This window comes from Stomoxys calcitrans, chromosome 3 (assembly GCF_963082655.1).
Source record: "Stomoxys calcitrans chromosome 3, idStoCalc2.1, whole genome shotgun sequence".
Taxonomy (NCBI): domain Eukaryota; kingdom Metazoa; phylum Arthropoda; class Insecta; order Diptera; family Muscidae; genus Stomoxys; species Stomoxys calcitrans.
This window is the reverse complement of record NC_081554.1, coordinates 195204805-195226345: the sequence shown is the minus strand read 5'-3', so window position 1 is coordinate 195226345 and position 21541 is coordinate 195204805. Positions and strand designations below refer to the sequence as shown.

General features: G+C 36.1%; 1 protein-coding gene across 2 annotated transcripts in view; it reads right to left on the bottom strand.

The window, feature by feature from the left end:
• The window catches only part of LOC106082016 (sodium/potassium-transporting ATPase subunit beta-1), a 67085-nt gene that overhangs the window by 45221 nt on the left and 323 nt on the right, over positions 1-21541 (bottom strand). For both annotated transcript variants that reach the window (XM_013244355.2, XM_013244429.2), the window contains exon 2: positions 20141-20324. In XM_013244355.2, the coding sequence (XP_013099809.1) occupies positions 20141-20276 (136 nt within the window). In that variant the 5' untranslated portion in view covers positions 20277-20324. The remainder of the gene's footprint in view (positions 1-20140; positions 20325-21541) is intronic.

The following is a 21541-nucleotide window of genomic DNA, read 5'->3' as shown; positions in this document are numbered from 1 at the left end:
AAAACTCTATCGAATACATCGGCGTCTGTATATTTCGAATAGAATATGACATTGAATAATGAAATATATTTTTAGTATTTTGTGTGTGTTATATTGTTTGCTTTGTTCATTTGGGTATTGCTTTGCCTTACGAACTTGAAAGCATCAAACAAAATGAGTGAGTGAGCAAAATCTTATCAAAAATACAAAAAAATAATAATAATATGGCAGAGGAGAGAGAGAAAAACAGGTTTGGAAAAAAAATACAACATATGATTTTTTCGTCTGCTTATTTAAGGAATGTCAATTCAAGGAATTGAGGCAGACATGGAAAAGTAATGGACTGTGCCAAATTTCAAATAATAAAAAAAAAAACAGAAAAGAATATACAAACATATGTAATCGTTCAAGAAGTGACATCCTACTTTGTATTCTGTATTTTTTTAATTTTTTGAAATACAAAAAAATTCAACATTTCTCATATAAATTTTTTATGATGTACTTTATTTTTTTTTTGTTGTTTTGAAAATAAATATTTTGTCACAAAATATTATTGTCTGCGATTATGTGGTTTTTGTTTTCAGGCAAGAACAATACAGTTATGGTGGAATGTAAAACAACGTAATATATTCGCAGTTTACGTTGTACAATTGTGTGCTAGATCTGTAGGTGCTACATCACATATTTAATAATAAATGCAAATAATCGGCACGTATGTTTCATTTTACGTAACTGCTAGAGCAGATAGAATATTTGAAGGGCAACTTGAAGCGTTTTAGTATAGAGTAACATCGGTAGTCACAAAACGTAATGCAGCCTTAAAATTGGTTTATTTCACAGATTTCCTTTGCAGAACTGTTAAATAAACCCAGTTTAAAGCTGCATTAAGTTTTGTGAATACTGTATTGTGGTGTTCAGGTTTAAATTCGTGTACATATGACCCATATAGACCCAGTTTAAAGCTGTATTAAATTTTGTGAATACTGTATTGTGGTGTAAAGGTTTAAATTCGTGTACATATGACCCATATAGCCGGCTGATAGCGACGGGAGATATGTTGTTAGCTATTTTTGGCTAATATTTATTAACCATATTCCTACAGTCCCCATCTACTATTTGTTAAAATTAATGCTAAATGTTTTATGCAAATATTTTCAGCTGTTAGCAACCAAAACTTAATTTTTTTGGTAAAGTAAAGATTTTGATTAAAGCGAAAAGAAAAATTTTAGTTGTTGAATTTTAACTCTCATTCTAATATTGGTTTTATATTCAGCTATTATTAAATTATTATTTTTCTTCATTTTTTTAAAAATTGTTGTTTCGATTTTGGTTTTCTATAAAACTCAATATTTCTTAATTTCTACAATTTATTCATCCACCCATTCCTTTGTGAATTGGCTGTTGAATAGAATAGACTAGTTAATAAATGAAAACAAACGAAAAGCACCAGCTGATAAGAATAATACGTGTGCGAGTAGATTGTTTTATAATATCATATCATATTATAATAATAATAACAATAATAAAATTTCCATACAAAAACAGCAACAGCAATATTTTCACCAGGCAACACTTCACTTTAGACTGGATGGTTGACTGAATGAATGGGTGGATCGAATGGTATGAGGTTTCTAGCAATACCGTGGGTAGACAATGTTCAGAGTAAGCTAAATGTTTTAGATGTAATAATCAGAACGTGGCCACATGTTAAACATGTCGACACCTAAATGTAGTTGAACTTATGCGTAATATCATAATCTAAAAGAGCTTTAGGAATACATATGATTCAGGTTGTTTTACGATATCTCAATAGATAGAAGGATGGATCTGGCAATGCAGAGCGATAAATGAATTTGATAACAAATAACAAGCAAAAGCGTGTTAAGTTCAGCCGGGCGGAATCTTATATACCCTCCACCATGGATCGGATTTGTCGAGTTCTTTTCCCGGCATCTCTTCTTAGGCAAAAAGATATCTTAGAGCGATATCAAGATATGGTCCGGTTCGGATCACAATTAAATTATATGTTGGAGACCTGTGTAAAATGTCAGCCAATTCGAATAAGAATTACGCCCTTTGGGGGCTCAAGAAGTAAAATAGAGAGATCGATTTATATGGGAGCTGTATAAGGCTATAGATCGTTTCACACGATAATAAACACGTATGTTGATGGTCATGAGAGGATCCGTCGTACAAAATTTCAGGCAAATCGGATAATAATTGAGACCTCTAAAGACTCAAGAAGTCAAGATCCCAGAACGGTTTATATGGCAGCTATATCATGTTATGAACCGATTTGAACCTTATTTGACACAGTTCTTGAAAGTAAGAATAAAATACGTCATGCAAAATTTCAGCTAAATCGGATAGGAATTGCGCCCTCTAGAAGCCCAAGAAGTCAAGACCCAAGATCGGTTTATATGGCAGCTATATCAGGTTATGGACAGATTTGAACCATACTTGACACATTTGTTGGATATCATAACAAAATACTTCGTGCAAAATTTCATTCCAATCGGATCATAATTGGGCCCTTTAGAGACTCAAGAAGTCAGGACCCAAGATCGGTTTATATGGAAGCTATATCAGGTTATGTACCTATTTGAATTATTCTTAGCACAGTTGTTGGATGTCATAACAAAACAACTGATGCAAATTTCATTCCAATCGGATAATAATTGCGCCCGCTAGTGGCTCAAGAATTCAATACACCAGATCGGTTTATATGGCAGCTATATCAGGTTATGGACCGATTTGAATAATTCTTAACACAATTGTTGGAATTCATAACAAAATACCTCATGCAAAATTTCAGCCAAATCGGATAAGGAATTGCGCCTCCTAGTGGCTCAAGAAGTCAAGATCCAAGATCGGTTTATATGACAGCTGTATCAAAACATGGACCGATATGATCCATTTACAATCCCAACCGATTTCACAAAGTTAAATTTAAAGTTAGCGTGCTTTCGATAGACAGACGGACGGACATAGCTAGATGTACTTAAAATGACATGACGATCTAGAATACATATACTTTATGGGGTCTCAGAGGAATATTTCGAGGAGTTACAAACCGAATGACGAATTAATCCTATGATGGAGGGTATAACAAGGAAAATCGAGAAATCGGTTTATATGGGAGCTATACCACGTTATAGTCCGATTCGGACTGTACTTGGCACAGATGTTGCAAGTCGCAACAGAACACTACATTCAAAATTTTAGCCAAATTGGAAAAAATTTCTCCTTATATGGGCTCAAGAAGTTGAATCGGGACATCGGTTTGTAAGGGAGTTATAACTAAATGTGAACAGATATGGTTCATTTGCAATCCTAAACGGCCTACATCAATGAGAAGTATCTGTGGACGATTTCAAGTGGCAAACTTTACGCCTTCGACCGCTATGGTGACGAAAAGACGCTATAAGAGGGACAGACATGACTAGATCGTCTAAGAATGTCTAGACAATCAAGAATGTTAATAGAAAAAGTTAGCTGAAAATATCAAACACTGTCTGCTGAGTATTAGTAGTTAATTCTTCTACTATTGTAGCAATAGTTCTTCTATTACAGCAGTCGTACTGCAATTTCAGAGTAGCAGGCTTACTGCTGAAAAGTCTGTTGTTTGCTGAAAATGACTGCTGCTTAATTATGAAGGGGATGTTAGAAGAAATAAGTAAGAGCGTGCTAAGTTCGGCCGGACCGAATCTTATATACCCTCCACCATGGTTCGCATTTGTCGAGTTCTTTGCGCGGTATGAATCCAATGTTGAAGACCATAGCAGAATTCATAATGAAACACTTCCTACAAAATTTCAGCCAATTCGGATAATAATTATGCCCTCTAGAGGCACAAGTAGGCAAGATTCAAGATGTGAGTGAAGATAAATTCCGAATTTAACTAGTGGAGACACAAACCACTGACTTAACAGTCCTCTGTTACTGCCATTAGCATAACACTGTTAAGGAACTTTGTAGGCAATTAATTAATTTAAAAAAAAAGTATTTGTTCATAAAAAGGAAATTTCAAAACACAAAAAACCAAAAAAAGATCTAGAAAATAACAAGGTGATCCAACATTAAAATTTAGTTCCCTCAATAACCGCAAGGTGTACTAACAAGATGAAGAAGATTGTAAAATTGATTGATCCACTGTGCACAAATGGAAAATAGTAAGGCGATGAGACCGGCATCAAACGACAGCTAGAGAAGCCTAGTTTCCTATACATATGCAAACATTTTCCAAATAATCGTCCAACTATCGAATTTTAGGCAAAAACTTAAAAAAATTACCCAAATGACTCGAAAAGCTAATTTTGGGTGAACCACTGTGCGAAAACGGAAAATAGTAAGGCGATGAGACTGGCATCAAACGACAGCTAGCGAAGCCTAGTTTCTCATACATATGCCCACATTTTCCAAATAATCGTCCAACTATCGAATTTTAGGCAAAAACTTGAAAAAATTACCCAAAAAACTAAAAAAGGAAATTTTGGGTGAACCACTGTGTGAAAACGGAAAATAGTAAGGCGATGAGACCGGCATCAAATGACAGCTAGCGAAGCCTAGTTTCTCATACATATGCCCACATTTTCCAAATAATCGTCCAACTATCGAATTTTAGGCAAAAACTTGAAAAAATTACCCAAATGACTAAAAAAACAAATTTTGCGTGAACCACTGTGCGAAAACGGAAAATAGTAAGGCGATGAGACCGGCATCAAATGACAGCTAGCGAAGCCTAGTTTCTCATACATATGCCCACATTTTCCAAATAATCGTCCAACTATCGAATTTTAGGCAAAACTTGAAAAAAATACCCAAATGACTAAAAAAACAAATTTTGCGTGAACCACTGTGCGAAAACGGAAAATAGTAAGGCGATGAGACCGGCATCAAACGACAGCTAGCGAAGCCTAGTTTCTCATACATATTCCCGCATTTTTCAAATAATCGTCTAACTATCGAATTTTAGGCAAAAACTTGAAAAAATTACCCGAAAAACTGAAAAAGTAAATTTTGGGTGAACCACTGTGTAAAAACGGAAAATAGTAAGGCGATGAGACCGGCATCAAACGACAGCTAGCGAAGCCTAGTTTCCTATACATATGCCCACATTTTCCAAATAATCGTCCAACTATCGAATTTTAGGCAAAAACTTGAAAAAATTACCCAAATGACTCGAAAAGCTAATTTTGGGTGAACCACTGTGCGAAAACGGAAAATAGTAAGGCGATGAGACCGGCATCAAACGACAGCTAGCGAAGCCTAGTTTCCTATACATATGCCCACATTTTCCAAATAATCGTCCAACTATCGAATTTTAGGCAAAAACTTGAAAAAATTACCCAAATGACTAAAAAACAAATTTTGCGTGAACCACTGTGCGAAAACGGAAAATAGTAAGGCGATGAGACCGGCATCAAACGACAGCTAGCGAAGCCTAGTTTCTCATACATATGCAAACATTTTCCAAATAATCGTCCAACTATCGAATTTTACGCAAAAACTTGAAAAAATTACCCAAATGACTAAAAAAACAAATTTTGCGTGAACCACTGTGCGAAAACGGAAAATAGTAAGGCGATGAGACCGGCATCAAACGACAGCTAGCGAAGCCTAGTTTCTCATACATATGCAAACATTTTCCAAATAATCGTCCAACTATCGAATTTTACGCAAAAACTTGAAAAAATTACCCAAATGACTAAAAAAACAAATTTTGCGTGAACCACTGTGCGAAAACGGAAAATAGTAAGGCGATGAGACCGGCATCAAACGACAGCTAGCGAAGCCTAGTTTCTCATACATATGCAAACATTTTCCAAATAATCGTCCAACTATCGAATTTTACGCAAAAACTTGAAAAAATTACCCAAATGACTAAAAAAACAAATTTTGCGTGAACCACTGTGCGAAAACGGAAAATAGTAAGGCGATGAGACCGGCATCAAACGACAGCTAGCGAAGCCTAGTTTCTCATACATATGCCCACAATTTCCAAATAATCGTCCAACTATCGAATTTTAGGCAAAAACTTGAAAAAATTACCTAAAAAACTAAAAAAGGAAACTTTGGGTGAACCACTGTGTAAAAACGGAAAATAGTAAGGCGATGAGACCGGCATCAAACGACAGCTAGCGAAGCCTAGTTTCTCATACATATGCCCACATTTTCCAAATAATCGTCCAACTATCGAATTTTAGGCAAAAACTTGAAAAAATTACCTAAAAAACTAAAAAAGGAATTTTTGGGTGAACCACTGTGTAAAAACGGAAAATAGTAAGGCGATGAGACCGGCATCAAACGACAGCTAGCGAAGCCTAGTTTCTCATACATATGCCCACATTTTCCAAATAATCGTCCAACTATCGAATTTTAGGCAAAAACTTGAAAAAATTACCCAAATGACTAAAAAAACAAATTTTGCGTGAACCACTGTGCGAAAACGGAAAATAGTAAGGCGATGAGACCGGCATCAAACGACAGCTAGCGAAGCCTAGTTTCTCATACATATGCAAACATTTTCCAAATAATCGTCCAACTATCGAATTTTACGCAAAAACTTGAAAAAATTACCCAAATGACTAAAAAAACAAATTTTGCGTGAACCACTGTGCGAAAACGGAAAATAGTAAGGCGATGAGACCGGCATCAAACGACAGCTAGCGAAGCCTAGTTTCTCATACATATGCAAACATTTTCCAAATAATCGTCCAACTATCGAATTTTACGCAAAAACTTGAAAAAATTACCCAAATGACTAAAAAAACAAATTTTGCGTGAACCACTGTGCGAAAACGGAAAATAGTAAGGCGATGAGACCGGCATCAAACGACAGCTAGCGAAGCCTAGTTTCTCATACATATGCCCACAATTTCCAAATAATCGTCCAACTATCGAATTTTAGGCAAAAACTTGAAAAAATTACCTAAAAAACTAAAAAAGGAAACTTTGGGTGAACCACTGTGTAAAAACGGAAAATAGTAAGGCGATGAGACCGGCATCAAATGACAGCTAGCGAAGCCTAGTTTCTCATACATATGCAAACATTTTCCAAATAATCGTCCAACTATCGAATTTTACGCAAAAACTTGAAAAAATTACCCAAATGACTAAAAAAACAAATTTTGCGTGAACCACTGAGCGAAAACGGAAAATAGTAAGGCGATGAGACCGGCATCAAACGACAGCTAGCGAAGCCTAGTTTCTCATACATATTCCCGCATTTTTCAAATAATCGTCTAACTATCGAATTTTAGGCAAAAACTTGAAAAAATTACCCGAAAAACTGAAAAAGTAAATTTTGGGTGAACCACTGTGTAAAAACGGAAAATAGTAAGGCGATGAGACCGGCATCAAACGACAGCTAGCGAAGCCTAGTTTCTCATACATATGCAAACATTTTCCAAATAATCGTCCAACTATCGAATTTTAGGCAAAAACTTAAAAAATTACCCAAAAGACTCGAAAATTCAAGCTTGCGTGAACCACTGTGTGAAAATGGAAAATAGTAAGGGGATGAGACCGGCATCAAACGACAGCTAGCGAAGCCTAGTTTCTCATACATATTCCCGCATTTTTCAAATAATCGTCTAACTATCGAATTTTAGGCAAAAACTTGAAAAAATTACCCGAAAAACTGAAAAAGTAAATTTTGGGTGAACCACTGTGTAAAAACGGAAAATAGTAAGGCGATGAGACCGGCATCAAACGACAGCTAGCGAAGCCTAGTTTCTCATACATATGCAAACATTTTCCAAATAATCGTCCAACTATCGAATTTTAGGCAAAAACTTAAAAAATTACCCAAAAGACTCGAAAATTCAAGCTTGCGTGAACCACTGTGCGAAAACGGAAAATAGTAAGGCGATGAGACCGGCATCAAACGACAGCTAGCGAAGCCTAGTTTCTCATACATATGCAAACATTTTCCAAATAATCGTCCAACTATCGAATTTTAGGCAAAAACTTGAAAAAATTACCCAAAAGACTCGAAAATTCAAACTTGCGTGAACCACTGTGTGAAAATGGAAAATAGTAAGGGGATGAGACCGACATCAAACGACAGCTAGGGAAGCCTAGTTTCTTATACATATGCCCACATTTTCCAAATAATCGTCTAACTATCGAATTCTTCAAAAAAACTTGAAAAAATCGCTACAAGACCTCAAAAATCTATTTTGTGTGAACCACTGTGCAAAAATGGAAAAAGTTGATACTTTGAAACCGGTCTCAAACGACAGCTTATGAAGTCTTGTTTCTAATCCAAAAGGGCCTATATTCCAAATAATCGTCTAACTATCGAATTTTTCAAAAAAAAACTTGAATTGAATAATTATTATACATTTGTGGATTAATATACGCACCATCTTTTCAACCTAACCTCCTTTTGAGTTTCTGAGCTGTATGTTTTTTTTTGTTATTTTAGAAAAGACAATTTACAACTTTTTGGAATACCCCAATTTACCTTAATATATTTATGCGAACTATTATGACCATTCATGTAGATTTTTTCAATGCATTGAATTTTTATATTGTAAATATTTAATTTGTTTTTTACCTTTTTAACATAAAATTTCCTAGCCTGGGTTTTCAAAAGCAATGAAAGGTTTTGAATCCTTTTACATTTTTTGAATGAAAAGGTATGTTAGTTAAGCTGAGTACCTGCGTAAGCAATGGTGAAGGATTCCAAACACGTGTATTGAGTTTTTATATCAGCAGGTTTAATACTTTTTATCTTGAAATTTCCCTGCCAGCATTTTTTAATGAGGTGGTATGTTAGTAAAGTTTTTACCTGTGTACACTTGACTCAAATTTTGCAAATATTTTGATCTTATTGGATTCTACCTGCCACTGAATGGTATTTTTTCCTATCTTTAAAATTACTTTTCAGTTTCGATTACCCTTTTCAATTTCTAATCTTTGTTTGATCAACAAAGCGAACAGTTGAAATTTGCAAAAAAGTTAAAAATCTTGCATATATACAAATTCTGAAAAGTTAAATTTTAAAAGAAAGTGAAAAGTGTAATTTATAAACAATTCTAAAATGAATTTCAGGCAAATCGAGTAATTGCGCTCCCTAGAGGCTCAGAAAGTCAACTATATCAACTATATACCGATTTCAACTATATATAGATTTCGAGAATGCTTGGAAAAGTTGTTGGAAGTCGCACCAAAAAGATATATGCAAAATTTCAACCAAATTGGATAAAAATTGCGCCCTTAAGAAGCTCAAGAAGTTAATCGGGAGTTTGGTGAATATGACAGTTATATCAGGTCATGGACTGATCTGTAATCATACTTGGCACAGTTGTTGGATATACCAAAACGATATGCGAAAAATTTCCACCAAATCAGATAAAAACTGCGTTTTCTGGCAGCTCAAAAAGTGCAAGTGTATCAAGTTATGAACCGATTTGAACCATACACAGCTATTTTTGTTTGAAGTGATACCAAAACACCACGTGCAAGATCTGATAAGAACTGCGCCCTCTAGAAACTCAAGCCAAATAAAAAATTCCAAACATTCTAAATACCTTAAAATGGCTTAATTTTAGATTTTGTTACAAAAACGACTTGTTTTTGGCCGATTTCAATGAAATCTTGGATTTTGGATTTTTTTTTGCATCACAACTTGTATATTTTTTGGTATGAAACCTATTCTTTTTTTGTCCAGGTGTCTGATTTTTAACTTGTTAAAATATGTTCCAAACCTAGACATGTCAGATAGCAAAATTCATATTTCCATTATTTTGCCGGTTTTTTTTTTACGATATTTTGGATTAGAAACTAGACTTTATAAGCTGTCGTTTGAGACCGGTTTCAAAGTATTAACTTTTCCATTTTTGCACAGTGGTTGACGCAAAATAGATTTTTGAGGTCTTGAAGCGATTTTTTTTCAAGTTGTTTTGAAAAATTTGATAGTTAGACGATTTTTTTGGAATATAAGCTCTTTTGGATTAGAAACTAGACTTCATAAGCTGTCGTTTGAGACCGGTTTCAAAGTATCAACTTTTTCCATTTTTGCACAGTGGTTCACACAAAATAGATTTTTGAGGTCTTGAAGCGATTTTTTTCAAGTTGTTTTGAAAAATTTGATAGTTAGACGATTATTTGGAATATAAGCTCTTTTGGATTAGAAACAAGACTTCATAAGCTGTCGTTTGAGACCGGTTTCAAAGTATCAACTTTTTCCATTTTTGCACAGTGGTTCACACAAAATAGATTTTTGAGGTCATGTAGCGATTTTTTTCAAGTTTTTTTTGAAAAATTCGATAGTTAGACGATTATTTGGAATAAAGACCCTTTTGGATTAGAAACTAGACTTCATAAGCTGTCGTTTGAGACCGGTTTCAAAGTATTAACTGTTTCCATTTTTGCACAGTGGTTGACGCAAAATAGATTTTTCAAGTCTTGTAGCGAATTTTTTCAAGTTTTTTTTTTGAAGAATTCGATAGTTGGACGATTATTTGGAAAATGTGGGCATATGTATGAGAAACTAGGCTTCGCTAGCTGTCGTTTGATGCCGGTCTCATCGCCTTACTATTTTCCGTTTTCGCACAGTGGTTCACCCAAAATTAGCTTTTCGAGTCATTTGGGTAATTTTTTTAAGTTTTTGCCTAAAATTCGATAGTTGGACGATTATTTGGAAAATGTTTGCATATGTATAGGAAACTAGGCTTCTCTAGCTGTCGTTTGATGCCGGTCTCATCGCCTTACTATTTTCCGTTTTTACACAGTGGTTCACCCAAAAATTCCTTTTTTAGTTTTTTAGGTAATTTTTTCAAGTTTTTGCCTAAAATTCGATAGTTGGACGATTATTTGGAAATTGTGGGCATATGTATAGGAAACTAGGCTTCGCTAGCTGTCGTTTGATGCCGGTCTCATCGCCTTACTATTTTCCGTTTTTACACAGTGGTTCACCCAAAATTTACTTTTTCAGTTTTTCGGGTAATTTTTTCAAGTTTTTGCCTAAAATTCGATAGTTAGACGATTATTTGAAAAATGCGGGAATATGTATGAGAAACTAGGCTTCGCTAGCTGTCGTTTGATGCCGGTCTCATCGCCTTACTATTTTCCGTTTTCGCACAGTGGTTCACGCAAAATTTGTTTTTTTAGTCATTTGGGTATTTTTTTCAAGTTTTGCCTAAAATTCGATAGTTGGACGATTATTTGGAAAATGTTTGCATATGTATAGGAAACTAGGCTTCTCTAGCTGTCGTTTGATGCCGGTCTCATCGCCTTACTATTTTCCGTTTTTACACAGTGGTTCACCCAAAAATTCCTTTTTTAGTTTTTTAGGTAATTTTTTCAAGTTTTTGCCTAAAATTCGATAGTTGGACGATTATTTGGAAATTGTGGGCATATGTATGAGAAACTAGGCTTCGCTAGCTGTCGTTTGATGCCGGTCTCATCGCCTTACTATTTTCCGTTTTTACACAGTGGTTCACCCAAAGTTTCCTTTTTTAGTTTTTTAGGTAATTTTCTCAAGTTTTTGCCTAAAATTCGATAGTTGGACGATTATTTGGAAATTGTGGGCATATGTATGAGAAACTAGGCTTCGCTAGCTGTCGTTTGATGCCGGTCTCATCGCCTTACTATTTTCCGTTTTCGCACAGTGGTTCACGCAAAATTTGTTTTTTTAGTCATTTGGGTAATTTTTTCAAGTTTTTGCGTAAAATTCGATAGTTGGACGATTATTTGGAAAATGTTTGCATATGTATGAGAAACTAGGCTTCGCTAGCTGTCGTTTGATGCCGGTCTCATCGCCTTACTATTTTCCGTTTTCGCACAGTGGTTCACCCAAAGTTTCCTTTTTTAGTTTTTTAGGTAATTTTTTCAAGTTTTTGCCTAAAATTCGATAGTTGGACGATTATTTGGAAAATGTGGGCATATGTATAGGAAACTAGGCTTCGCTAGCTGTCGTTTGATGCCGGTCTCATCGCCTTACTATTTTCCGTTTTCGCACAGTGGTTCACCCAAAATTAGCTTTTCGAGTCATTTGGGTAATTTTTTCAAGTTTTTGCCTAAAATTCGATAGTTGGACGATTATTTGGAAAATGTGGGCATATGTATGAGAAACTAGGCTTCGCTAGCTGTCGTTTGATGCCGGTCTCATCGCCTTACTATTTTCCGTTTTCGCACAGTGGTTCACGCAAAATTTGCCTTTTTTGTTTTTTGGGTAATTTTTCAAGTTTTTGCCTAAAATTCGATAGTTGGACGATTATTTGGAAATTGTGGGCATATGTATGAGAAACTAGGCTTCGCTAGCTGTCATTTGATGCCGGTCCCATCGCCTTACTATTTTCCGTTTTCGCACAGTGGTTCACGCAAAATTTGTTTTTTAGTCATTTGGGTAATTTTTTCAAGTTTTTGCCTAAAATTCGATAGTTGGACGATTATTTGGAAAATGTGGGCATATGTATAGGAAACTAGGCTTCGCTAGCTGTCGTTTGATGCCGGTCCCATCGCCTTACTATTTTCCGTTTTCGCACAGTGGTTCACGCAAAATTTGTTTTTTAGTCATTTGGGTAATTTTTTCAAGTTTTTGCCTAAAATTCGATAGTTGGACGATTATTTGGAAAATGTGGGCATATGTATAGGAAACTAGGCTTCGCTAGCTGTCGTTTGATGCCGGTCTCATCGCCTTACTATTTTCCGTTTTTACACAGTGGTTCACCCAAAGTTTCCTTTTTTAGTTTTTTAGGTAATTTTTTCAAGTTTTTGCCTAAAATTCGATAGTTGGACGATTATTTGGAAATTGTGGGCATATGTATGAGAAACTAGGCTTCGCTAGCTGTCGTTTGATGCCGGTCTCATCGCCTTACTATTTTCCGTTTTCGCACAGTGGTTCACGCAAAATTTGTTTTTTTAGTCATTTGGGTAATTTTTTCAAGTTTTTGCGTAAAATTCGATAGTTGGACGATTATTTGGAAAATGTTTGCATATGTATGAGAAACTAGGCTTCGCTAGCTGTCGTTTGATGCCGGTCTCATCGCCTTACTATTTTCCGTTTTCGCACAGTGGTTCACGCAAAATTTGTTTTTTTAGTCATTTGGGTAATTTTTTCAAGTTTTTGCGTAAAATTCGATAGTTGGACGATTATTTGGAAAATGTTTGCATATGTATGAGAAACTAGGCTTCGCTAGCTGTCGTTTGATGCCGGTCTCATCGCCTTACTATTTTCCGTTTTCGCACAGTGGTTCACGCAAAATTTGTTTTTTTAGTCATTTGGGTAATTTTTTCAAGTTTTTGCGTAAAATTCGATAGTTGGACGATTATTTGGAAAATGTTTGCATATGTATGAGAAACTAGGCTTCGCTAGCTGTCGTTTGATGCCGGTCTCATCGCCTTACTATTTTCCGTTTTCGCACAGTGGTTCACGCAAAATTTGTTTTTTAGTCATTTGGGTAATTTTTTCAAGTTTTTGCCTAAAATTCGATAGTTGGACGATTATTTGGAAAATGTGGGCATATGTATAGGAAACTAGGCTTCGCTAGCTGTCGTTTGATGCCGGTCTCATCGCCTTACTATTTTCCGTTTTCGCACAGTGGTTCACCCAAAATTAGCTTTTCGAGTCATTTGGGTAATTTTTTCAAGTTTTTGCCTAAAATTCGATAGTTGGACGATTATTTGGAAATTGTGGGCATATGTATGAGAAACTAGGCTTCGCTAGCTGTCATTTGATGCCGGTCCCATCGCCTTACTATTTTCCGTTTTCGCACAGTGGTTCACGCAAAATTTGTTTTTTAGTCATTTGGGTAATTTTTTCAAGTTTTTGCCTAAAATTCGATAGTTGGACGATTATTTGGAAAATGTGGGCATATGTATAGGAAACTAGGCTTCGCTAGCTGTCGTTTGATGCCGGTCTCATCGCCTTACTATTTTCCGTTTTCGCACAGTGGTTCACCCAAAATTAGCTTTTCGAGTCATTTGGGTAATTTTTTCAAGTTTTTGCCTAAAATTCGATAGTTGGACGATTATTTGGAAAATGTGGGCATATGTATGAGAAACTAGGCTTCGCTAGCTGTCGTTTGATGCCGGTCTCATCGCCTTACTATTTTCCGTTTTCGCACAGTGGTTCACCCAAAATTAGCTTTTCGAGTCATTTGGGTAATTTTTTTAAGTTTTTGCCTAAAATTCGATAGTTGGACGATTATTTGGAAAATGTTTGCATATGTATAGGAAACTAGGCTTCTCTAGCTGTCGTTTGATGCCGGTCTCATCGCCTTACTATTTTCCGTTTTTACACAGTGGTTCACCCAAAAATTCCTTTTTTAGTTTTTTAGGTAATTTTTTCAAGTTTTTGCCTAAAATTCGATAGTTGGACGATTATTTGGAAAATGTGGGCATATGTATGAGAAACTAGGCTTCGCTAGCTGTCGTTTGATGCCGGTCTCATCGCCTTACTATTTTCCGTTTTTACACAGTGGTTCACCCAAAGTTTCCTTTTTTAGTTTTTTAGGTAATTTTTTCAAGTTTTTGCCTAAAATTCGATAGTTGGACGATTATTTGGAAATTGTGGGCATATGTATGAGAAACTAGGCTTCGCTAGCTGTCGTTTGATGCCGGTCTCATCGCCTTACTATTTTCCGTTTTCGCACAGTGGTTCACGCAAAATTTGTTTTTTTAGTCATTTGGGTAATTTTTTCAAGTTTTTGCGTAAAATTCGATAGTTGGACGATTATTTGGAAAATGTTTGCATATGTATGAGAAACTAGGCTTCGCTAGCTGTCGTTTGATGCCGGTCTCATCGCCTTACTATTTTCCGTTTTCGCACAGTGGTTCACGCAAAATTTGTTTTTTTAGTCATTTGGGTAATTTTTTCAAGTTTTTGCGTAAAATTCGATAGTTGGACGATTATTTGGAAAATGTTTGCATATGTATGAGAAACTAGGCTTTGCTAGCTGTCGTTTGATGCCGGTCTCATCGCCTTACTATTTTCCGTTTTCGCACAGTGGTTCACGCAAAATTTGTTTTTTAGTCATTTGGGTAATTTTTTCAAGTTTTTGCCTAAAATTCGATAGTTGGACGATTATTTGGAAAATGTGGGCATATGTATAGGAAACTAGGCTTCGCTAGCTGTCGTTTGATGCCGGTCTCATCGCCTTACTATTTTCCGTTTTTACACAGTGGTTCACCCAAAATTTACTTTTTCAGTTTTTCGGGTAATTTTTTCAAGTTTTTGCCTAAAATTCGATAGTTAGACGATTATTTGAAAAATGCGGGAATATGTATGAGAAACTAGGCTTCGCTAGCTGTCGTTTGATGCCGGTCTCATCGCCTTACTATTTTCCGTTTTCGCACAGTGGTTCACGCAAAATTTGTTTTTTTAGTCATTTGGGTATTTTTTTCAAGTTTTGCCTAAAATTCGATAGTTGGACGATTATTTGGAAAATGTGGGCATATGTATGAGAAACTAGGCTTCGCTAGCTGTCATTTGATGCCGGTCTCATCGCCTTACTATTTTCCGTTTTCGCACAGTGGTTCACGCAAAATTTGTTTTTTTAGTCATTTGGGTAATTTTTTCAAGTTTTTGCCTAAAATTCGATAGTTGGACGATTATTTGGAAAATGTGGGCATATGTATGAGAAACTAGGCTTCGCTAGCTGTCATTTGATGCCGGTCTCATCGCCTTACTATTTTCCGTTTTCACACAGTGGTTCACCCAAAATTTCCTTTTTTAGTTTTTTGGGTAATTTTTTCAAGTTTTTGCCTAAAATTCGATAGTTGGACGATTATTTGGAAAATGTGGGCATATGTATGAGAAACTAGGCTTCGCTAGCTGTCGTTTGATGCCGGTCTCATCGCCTTACTATTTTCCGTTTTCGCACAGTGGTTCACCCAAAATTAGCTTTTCGAGTCATTTGGGTAATTTTTTTAAGTTTTTGCCTAAAATTCGATAGTTGGACGATTATTTGGAAAATGTTTGCATATGTATGAGAAACTAGGCTTCGCTAGCTGTCGTTTGATGCCGGTCTCATCGCCTTACTATTTTCCATTTGTGCACAGTGGATCAATCAATTTTACAATCTTCTTCATCTTGTTAGTACACCTTGCGGTTATTGAGGGAACTAAATTTTAATGTTGGATCACCTTGTTATTTTCTAGATCTTTTTTTGGTTTTTTGTGTTTTGAAATTTCCTTTTTATGAACAAATACTTTTTTTTTAAATTAATTAATTGCCTACAAAGTTCCTTAACAGTGTTATGCTAATGGCAGTAACAGAGGACTGTTAAGTCAGTGGTTTGTGTCTCCACTAGTTAAATTCGGAATTTATCTTCACACACATAGATTCAAGATCGGTTTATATGGCAGCATTATCACCATATTGAACCATACTTAGCACAGTAGATGGGAGTCACAACGGAACGCGTCGTACTAGATTTCAGCCAATTTGAATAGGAATTGTGCCCTCTAGAGGCTCAATAAGTTAAGACCCCAGATCGGTTTATATTACAACCAGAATGACGAAATTAGTACCTCTCCACCTTATGGTGTAGGGTATAAAAATAATAAAAAAAAAAATTTTCACCAGACATTAAGCTGATCGAAATGTTTGCTAATACAGCAGCCCTATTTTTATCCTGAAACAGTAGAAAAATCTGCTTTCCCATTTTCAGCAGGCAAAAACTGCTGTTTTAGCAAACTTTTTTGCTGTTTTGAATAACAAATTTGGTTGAGTGTATACTTGATGAGGTCGCAGACCAATATTTCGAGATGTTACAAATGGAATGACTAGATTAGTATACCCCCGTCTTATGGTGGTGTGTGAATTTTACGGCCAATAAATTCAGTTACACTCCCAAAAAAATCTGCTGGTAATAGCAGACGCTGCCGGCTGAATGTTAGTAGTTTATTTTGCTGTTATTACAGCAGTAGTTCTACTGTCATAATACCCATCCTAGCTATGTCCGTCCGTTGTTGTAGCCACATTTCCATGTGGAGGTGGGGATCCTTGTCAAGCTCCTGTAGGTGAGCATACTCGTTCCGGTCCAAAGGACCGACCGGCGCTGGAACAGTGTCGCCATTGGTTATTTAAAGGCGCCAATAATCCTCCTTGTCATATCGAGCATCATAGGCACTCGCAAGAGCCGGTGCCTCTCACTGAGACTCACCGCTCGATACCGCTGATTGTCTGCGGCTGTCGTTGCATCTACTCCGTATGAAGCATTCCACTATCCGCAACCTGTGGACGCGCCCGGTATCTCGCATCTTAGCTTCTCGTGACAGCAATGAACATCACACAGATCAGAACTGTATGTTCCAGCCTTTGGGGTGTTCACAGCTATCCGGTGTCCGTCCGTCTTGTGAAATCACGTACAGTCTCAAAAATAAAGATATTGAGGCGAAAACTTGCACAGATAATTTCTTCACCGTAGCCATGGTAAGTTGGAAGATGGACTTTATGAGTCTTTATCTTAGAGGCCACCGTGGCGCATGTTCGCCTGGGTTCGAATCATGGCGAGAACATCAGAAAAATTTTTTAGCGGCAGTTATCCCCTCCCAATGCTGGCGACATTTGTCAAGTAGTATGCCATAAAAGGAGGCAACCGTATGGGTTCGAATCCTGGCGAAAATATCACAGAAAAATTTTCCGCGGCGGTAATTCCCTGCTAATGCTGGCGTTATTTTGGAGGTACTATGTCATAAATAGAAGGAAAGAAGGAAGAGGTGTCGCACTGTGGCACTCCGTTCGGACTCGGCTATAAAAAAGGAGGTCCCTTGTCGTTGAGCTTAAAGTTAAATCAGACAGCACTCATTGATGTAAGCGAAATTTGACGTACATATCAACACGGGAATTAAATGAAAGGTATTCGGGAGGAGATTACGGATATGACATTAAACTTTGTGTCCAAGAATCTGGATGGGGCTTTTCCTCTCAAAATCGCCTCCAAACGATTTTTTGACCAATTAAAACAATGGGGGATCAAATGATAGATATTTTTGAGTAGAGTACTTCATTCAAATATGCACTCAAGTGGCAGACGGAGTGTGGCGCACAACCCTCATATTGACACTCTCCACCAAACGGCTGTATACACCAATCATGATAATATGGGGTTAAATTAAAGGTATAAGGTTGTGGACTGCGAATCTGATATCTTCACCTCATCCCAAAACATTCGATCAATCATGATGACCTAACAGGACACTGTGTTATTTAATTAATGTGTGGGGACACAAATAAATGTGGGCCATCATACCCCAAAAATTGTGACGTTCAGCGTGATAGGAGGAGTTGCAAACCTTAACGTTAAGATTGCAACCATTTTTAGCTCAACGATAGTCAAGACCAAACGACGTGCTGTTGGGTAACACTTTATTGTTCAAAAGTTTTATATGGTTTAATTATTAAGAACTGTCGCCAACGCACCAAATATATAGACCGGCTAATTAGTTTATTACTACAGAAAATCGTTTAATACGTCAATTCGATTTGATTAAAAAAAAGACTAAATTATGACTATTTATTAGGTATTCAAATGGTAATTTATAGACAACTACCACATGATGAACAATGTTATAGGCATTAAGCCACTCCAAGCGAGTAGTAGCACTAACATTTAAGTTAGCGCCATCTACTGGATGTTTTTAAAGGCTGTTTTCAAATGGATTTAGTTGATCCAATTGACACAGCCAGTAAATGGCGCTTATTTGAAGAAGCCAACATGAACAGAAAGAGGGCAGAGTGGTTAAAATTGATCATACAGCATTTATCTTCGTTATGACTTCGTTGTGGTTGTTTGCGGTGTTATTTTTTAACAAAAACACCAGATCTGGGAGATAGGTAGGGCGATGTAAAGGAAATTTTGTTGGCACACTTACACTAATTTTAAATCAAAAATTTATTATCAGAATCTAAAGTGGGGTGCCTAGGAAGGCCGCCCACCCCCAAAAACCCGCCAAACAGATTTATAGACTAATCGCTACAATATGGGTATCAAATTAAAAGTATTTGAGAGTAGAAGCGAATCTGATATCCACCCCAAAAAACCCTAAAAATGCCATATTTACCGACCATGGCAGCATGGATCTTAAATGAAAGGACTTTGGGAGTAGACCACCAAATTGAATTCCACTTTTGAAACTAAGTCTCTGGGGATCCACCACGTTCTTAAAAAGACTTTTACTTATTGGGGTTTAAATAAGAGGTATTTGACGGTAGAAAAATTCACAGGAAAATTGGAATTCATTTTCAATTTAAATTAGGCATAAATTTCCAAACTAAGAACACTTTTCTCCAACATAGCATTATCGGGGGCAGCAGAGCGGGCCCTGTCCAGCTAGTATATATATATAATTCACAGATTATAGGTGAAAGAGGGAATTCATTTCCCCTACATTTTTCTCCAGAAAACTTCGAATTGCCAAGAGTAAAATTGAGGAAAGTAAATCAGCCCTAAGGAGAATGGTTTTCAGTTTTCAACTCCCCAACATTTTCCTTCCACTTCTTTGCTTAGTGTAAATGAGGACTTTTCAGCAGATTATAAAAAAAAGTTAAACACAGTTCATCGTGTTAGTTAATAAGAATAAAGTTATCGGTTGTGTACTGGGATTCACTTACACTTTCCCTTAAAAACAAATTGTAATTAACACATAAACAAAAATTCAAAATCAATCAATAACCCACTACAATATCTTTATAACCCAAAAATACCATTAGCTGGAATCATAGCTAATAAAAATCTCAAATAACTTGTCCATCAACAATTTCAATATTATTAATGGAATCAAATATGGATGATTTGTTTTTGAAAAAAAAAAATTATTTTTGTGTCTTCATTGAAATAAAGGGATTTAGTTATTATCTTAAGAGTGGTTAACGGAATTTTCCAACACTGCCAAACTACCATGCCGTTCACTCTCATTCTCTTGCTGGCTCTTAATGTAACATCTTGACATGGGTAGCCTTTGGCCTGTCAACTCAAGATAAAAATTCACAATGCCTCCCTCTCTTATCCTCTCTTGATTTTAAGACGTTGAGTTGCATACCCTGTTTATGACTTTGGAGATGATTGTGTCTTTATTTTTTTTTGCTGACTAATTGAGATAACATTTATGATCGGCGTAATCATAAAAATGTGGGTAGATGATGCCTAGACAAAATGGTAAATGCAAAACAAAGGAATAGAGGTATTGATATCCAGTAACTTACCCCAACTTTTAGGTGTGCGGCCCATATAGGTGCCATCATTGCTGTTGTAGAAAAATTGCCCGAATGACTGCTTCTCTTTGGGTGCATAGAATTGGAATTCTGTGACCACGGATTTTGCACCGTTCGTTTTGGACATTTTTGTGATGTGTGTGTGGGTTGTTGGATGGTTGAAGGCGGGCAGATGCTGTTTGCAAAAATGTGGCGGTTAGTTTTTTGGTTTTTCTTTTAGATTTTAAATAATTTCAAAAAAATACATATACATATGTGTTTTGGGCAACGCTTGCCTTCCTTTTTTCAGTGGGATCGTTTTTTTTTTTCAAAGAAGACATGAACGAAACGTCGGTAAAATGCGTAAAGTCTAGGGGTTTTATGAGTTTTTTTTTTGGTCGATGTTTAAATTCATGTCTAAACATAAGAATTGGACTAGATTTTAAGAGAACTAATAAACAAAAACAACAACAACAACAACAGCACGTAGCAGAAGGAGAAGAAGAGCACGATGCTTTTAAAATAGATTACATTGAGAGACATTAGCAGTAATAGTGAAAGGAGAAGCTAGAAAAACAAACAACAGCAACAACAACAATAACAACAACCACGAAAATCATGAATAATATGAATATCAGCACTTCAAAATAAGGCTAAAGATTTTCACTTTTCTGTTGTTTGTTTTCTAGGGGTAAAGGCTAATGCTCTGTCTATGGGTTATGGGGAGGCGGGGGGAGGGTGTAGGGAGAAGGCTTTGTTTTAGTTGCTCCGCATACATTTTATGTAATTTCGCTTGGCGTATCGTATCTCTCGCATTGTTTATTTAGAACACCTACTCTCGCGTTTTTTTCTGCTGTTAATTTAGGTGGAAGGTGGGTAATTAATTTTAAGCAAATTTCAAACAAAAAAATTTGGTCTTTTGTTAGTTGAAAAAAAAAAAATAAAAAATTGCGAAAAATGAATAAATTCTAAAACATTTGCACTGAAGTAAATCAATCAAGTGAGCTTGACTGTCCGACAGAAAGACTAAATATTTGTGTGTGACTAGCAGGTTGGTTGGCAGCAGGTAGGGCACAGTCGCCTATTTGTTCTGGCTTTATGATTTTGCCTTGAGTTTTTGTTTTTCAGAATAATTTAAAACACTTTATATTTGTTTTCCACCGTATTTGTTTATTTTTTATTTCTCTGTATGGAAATTCACAAAACTCTCAAAAAAAATATGGTTGAAATACGTTGATCTGTTTTTGGGGTTTGGGTTTTTTTCGAGATTCAGTTCCAATGAATAATTGTCGCAGTGTATTTGTTTTCGTTTGATATTTTTAATTGCTGTTTGTTTTGTTTTTTATTTTAAATTTTGTTGTTGCTTTATTTGAGGTTATTTACTTTATTTTATAAGAACCAGACAAACGAATT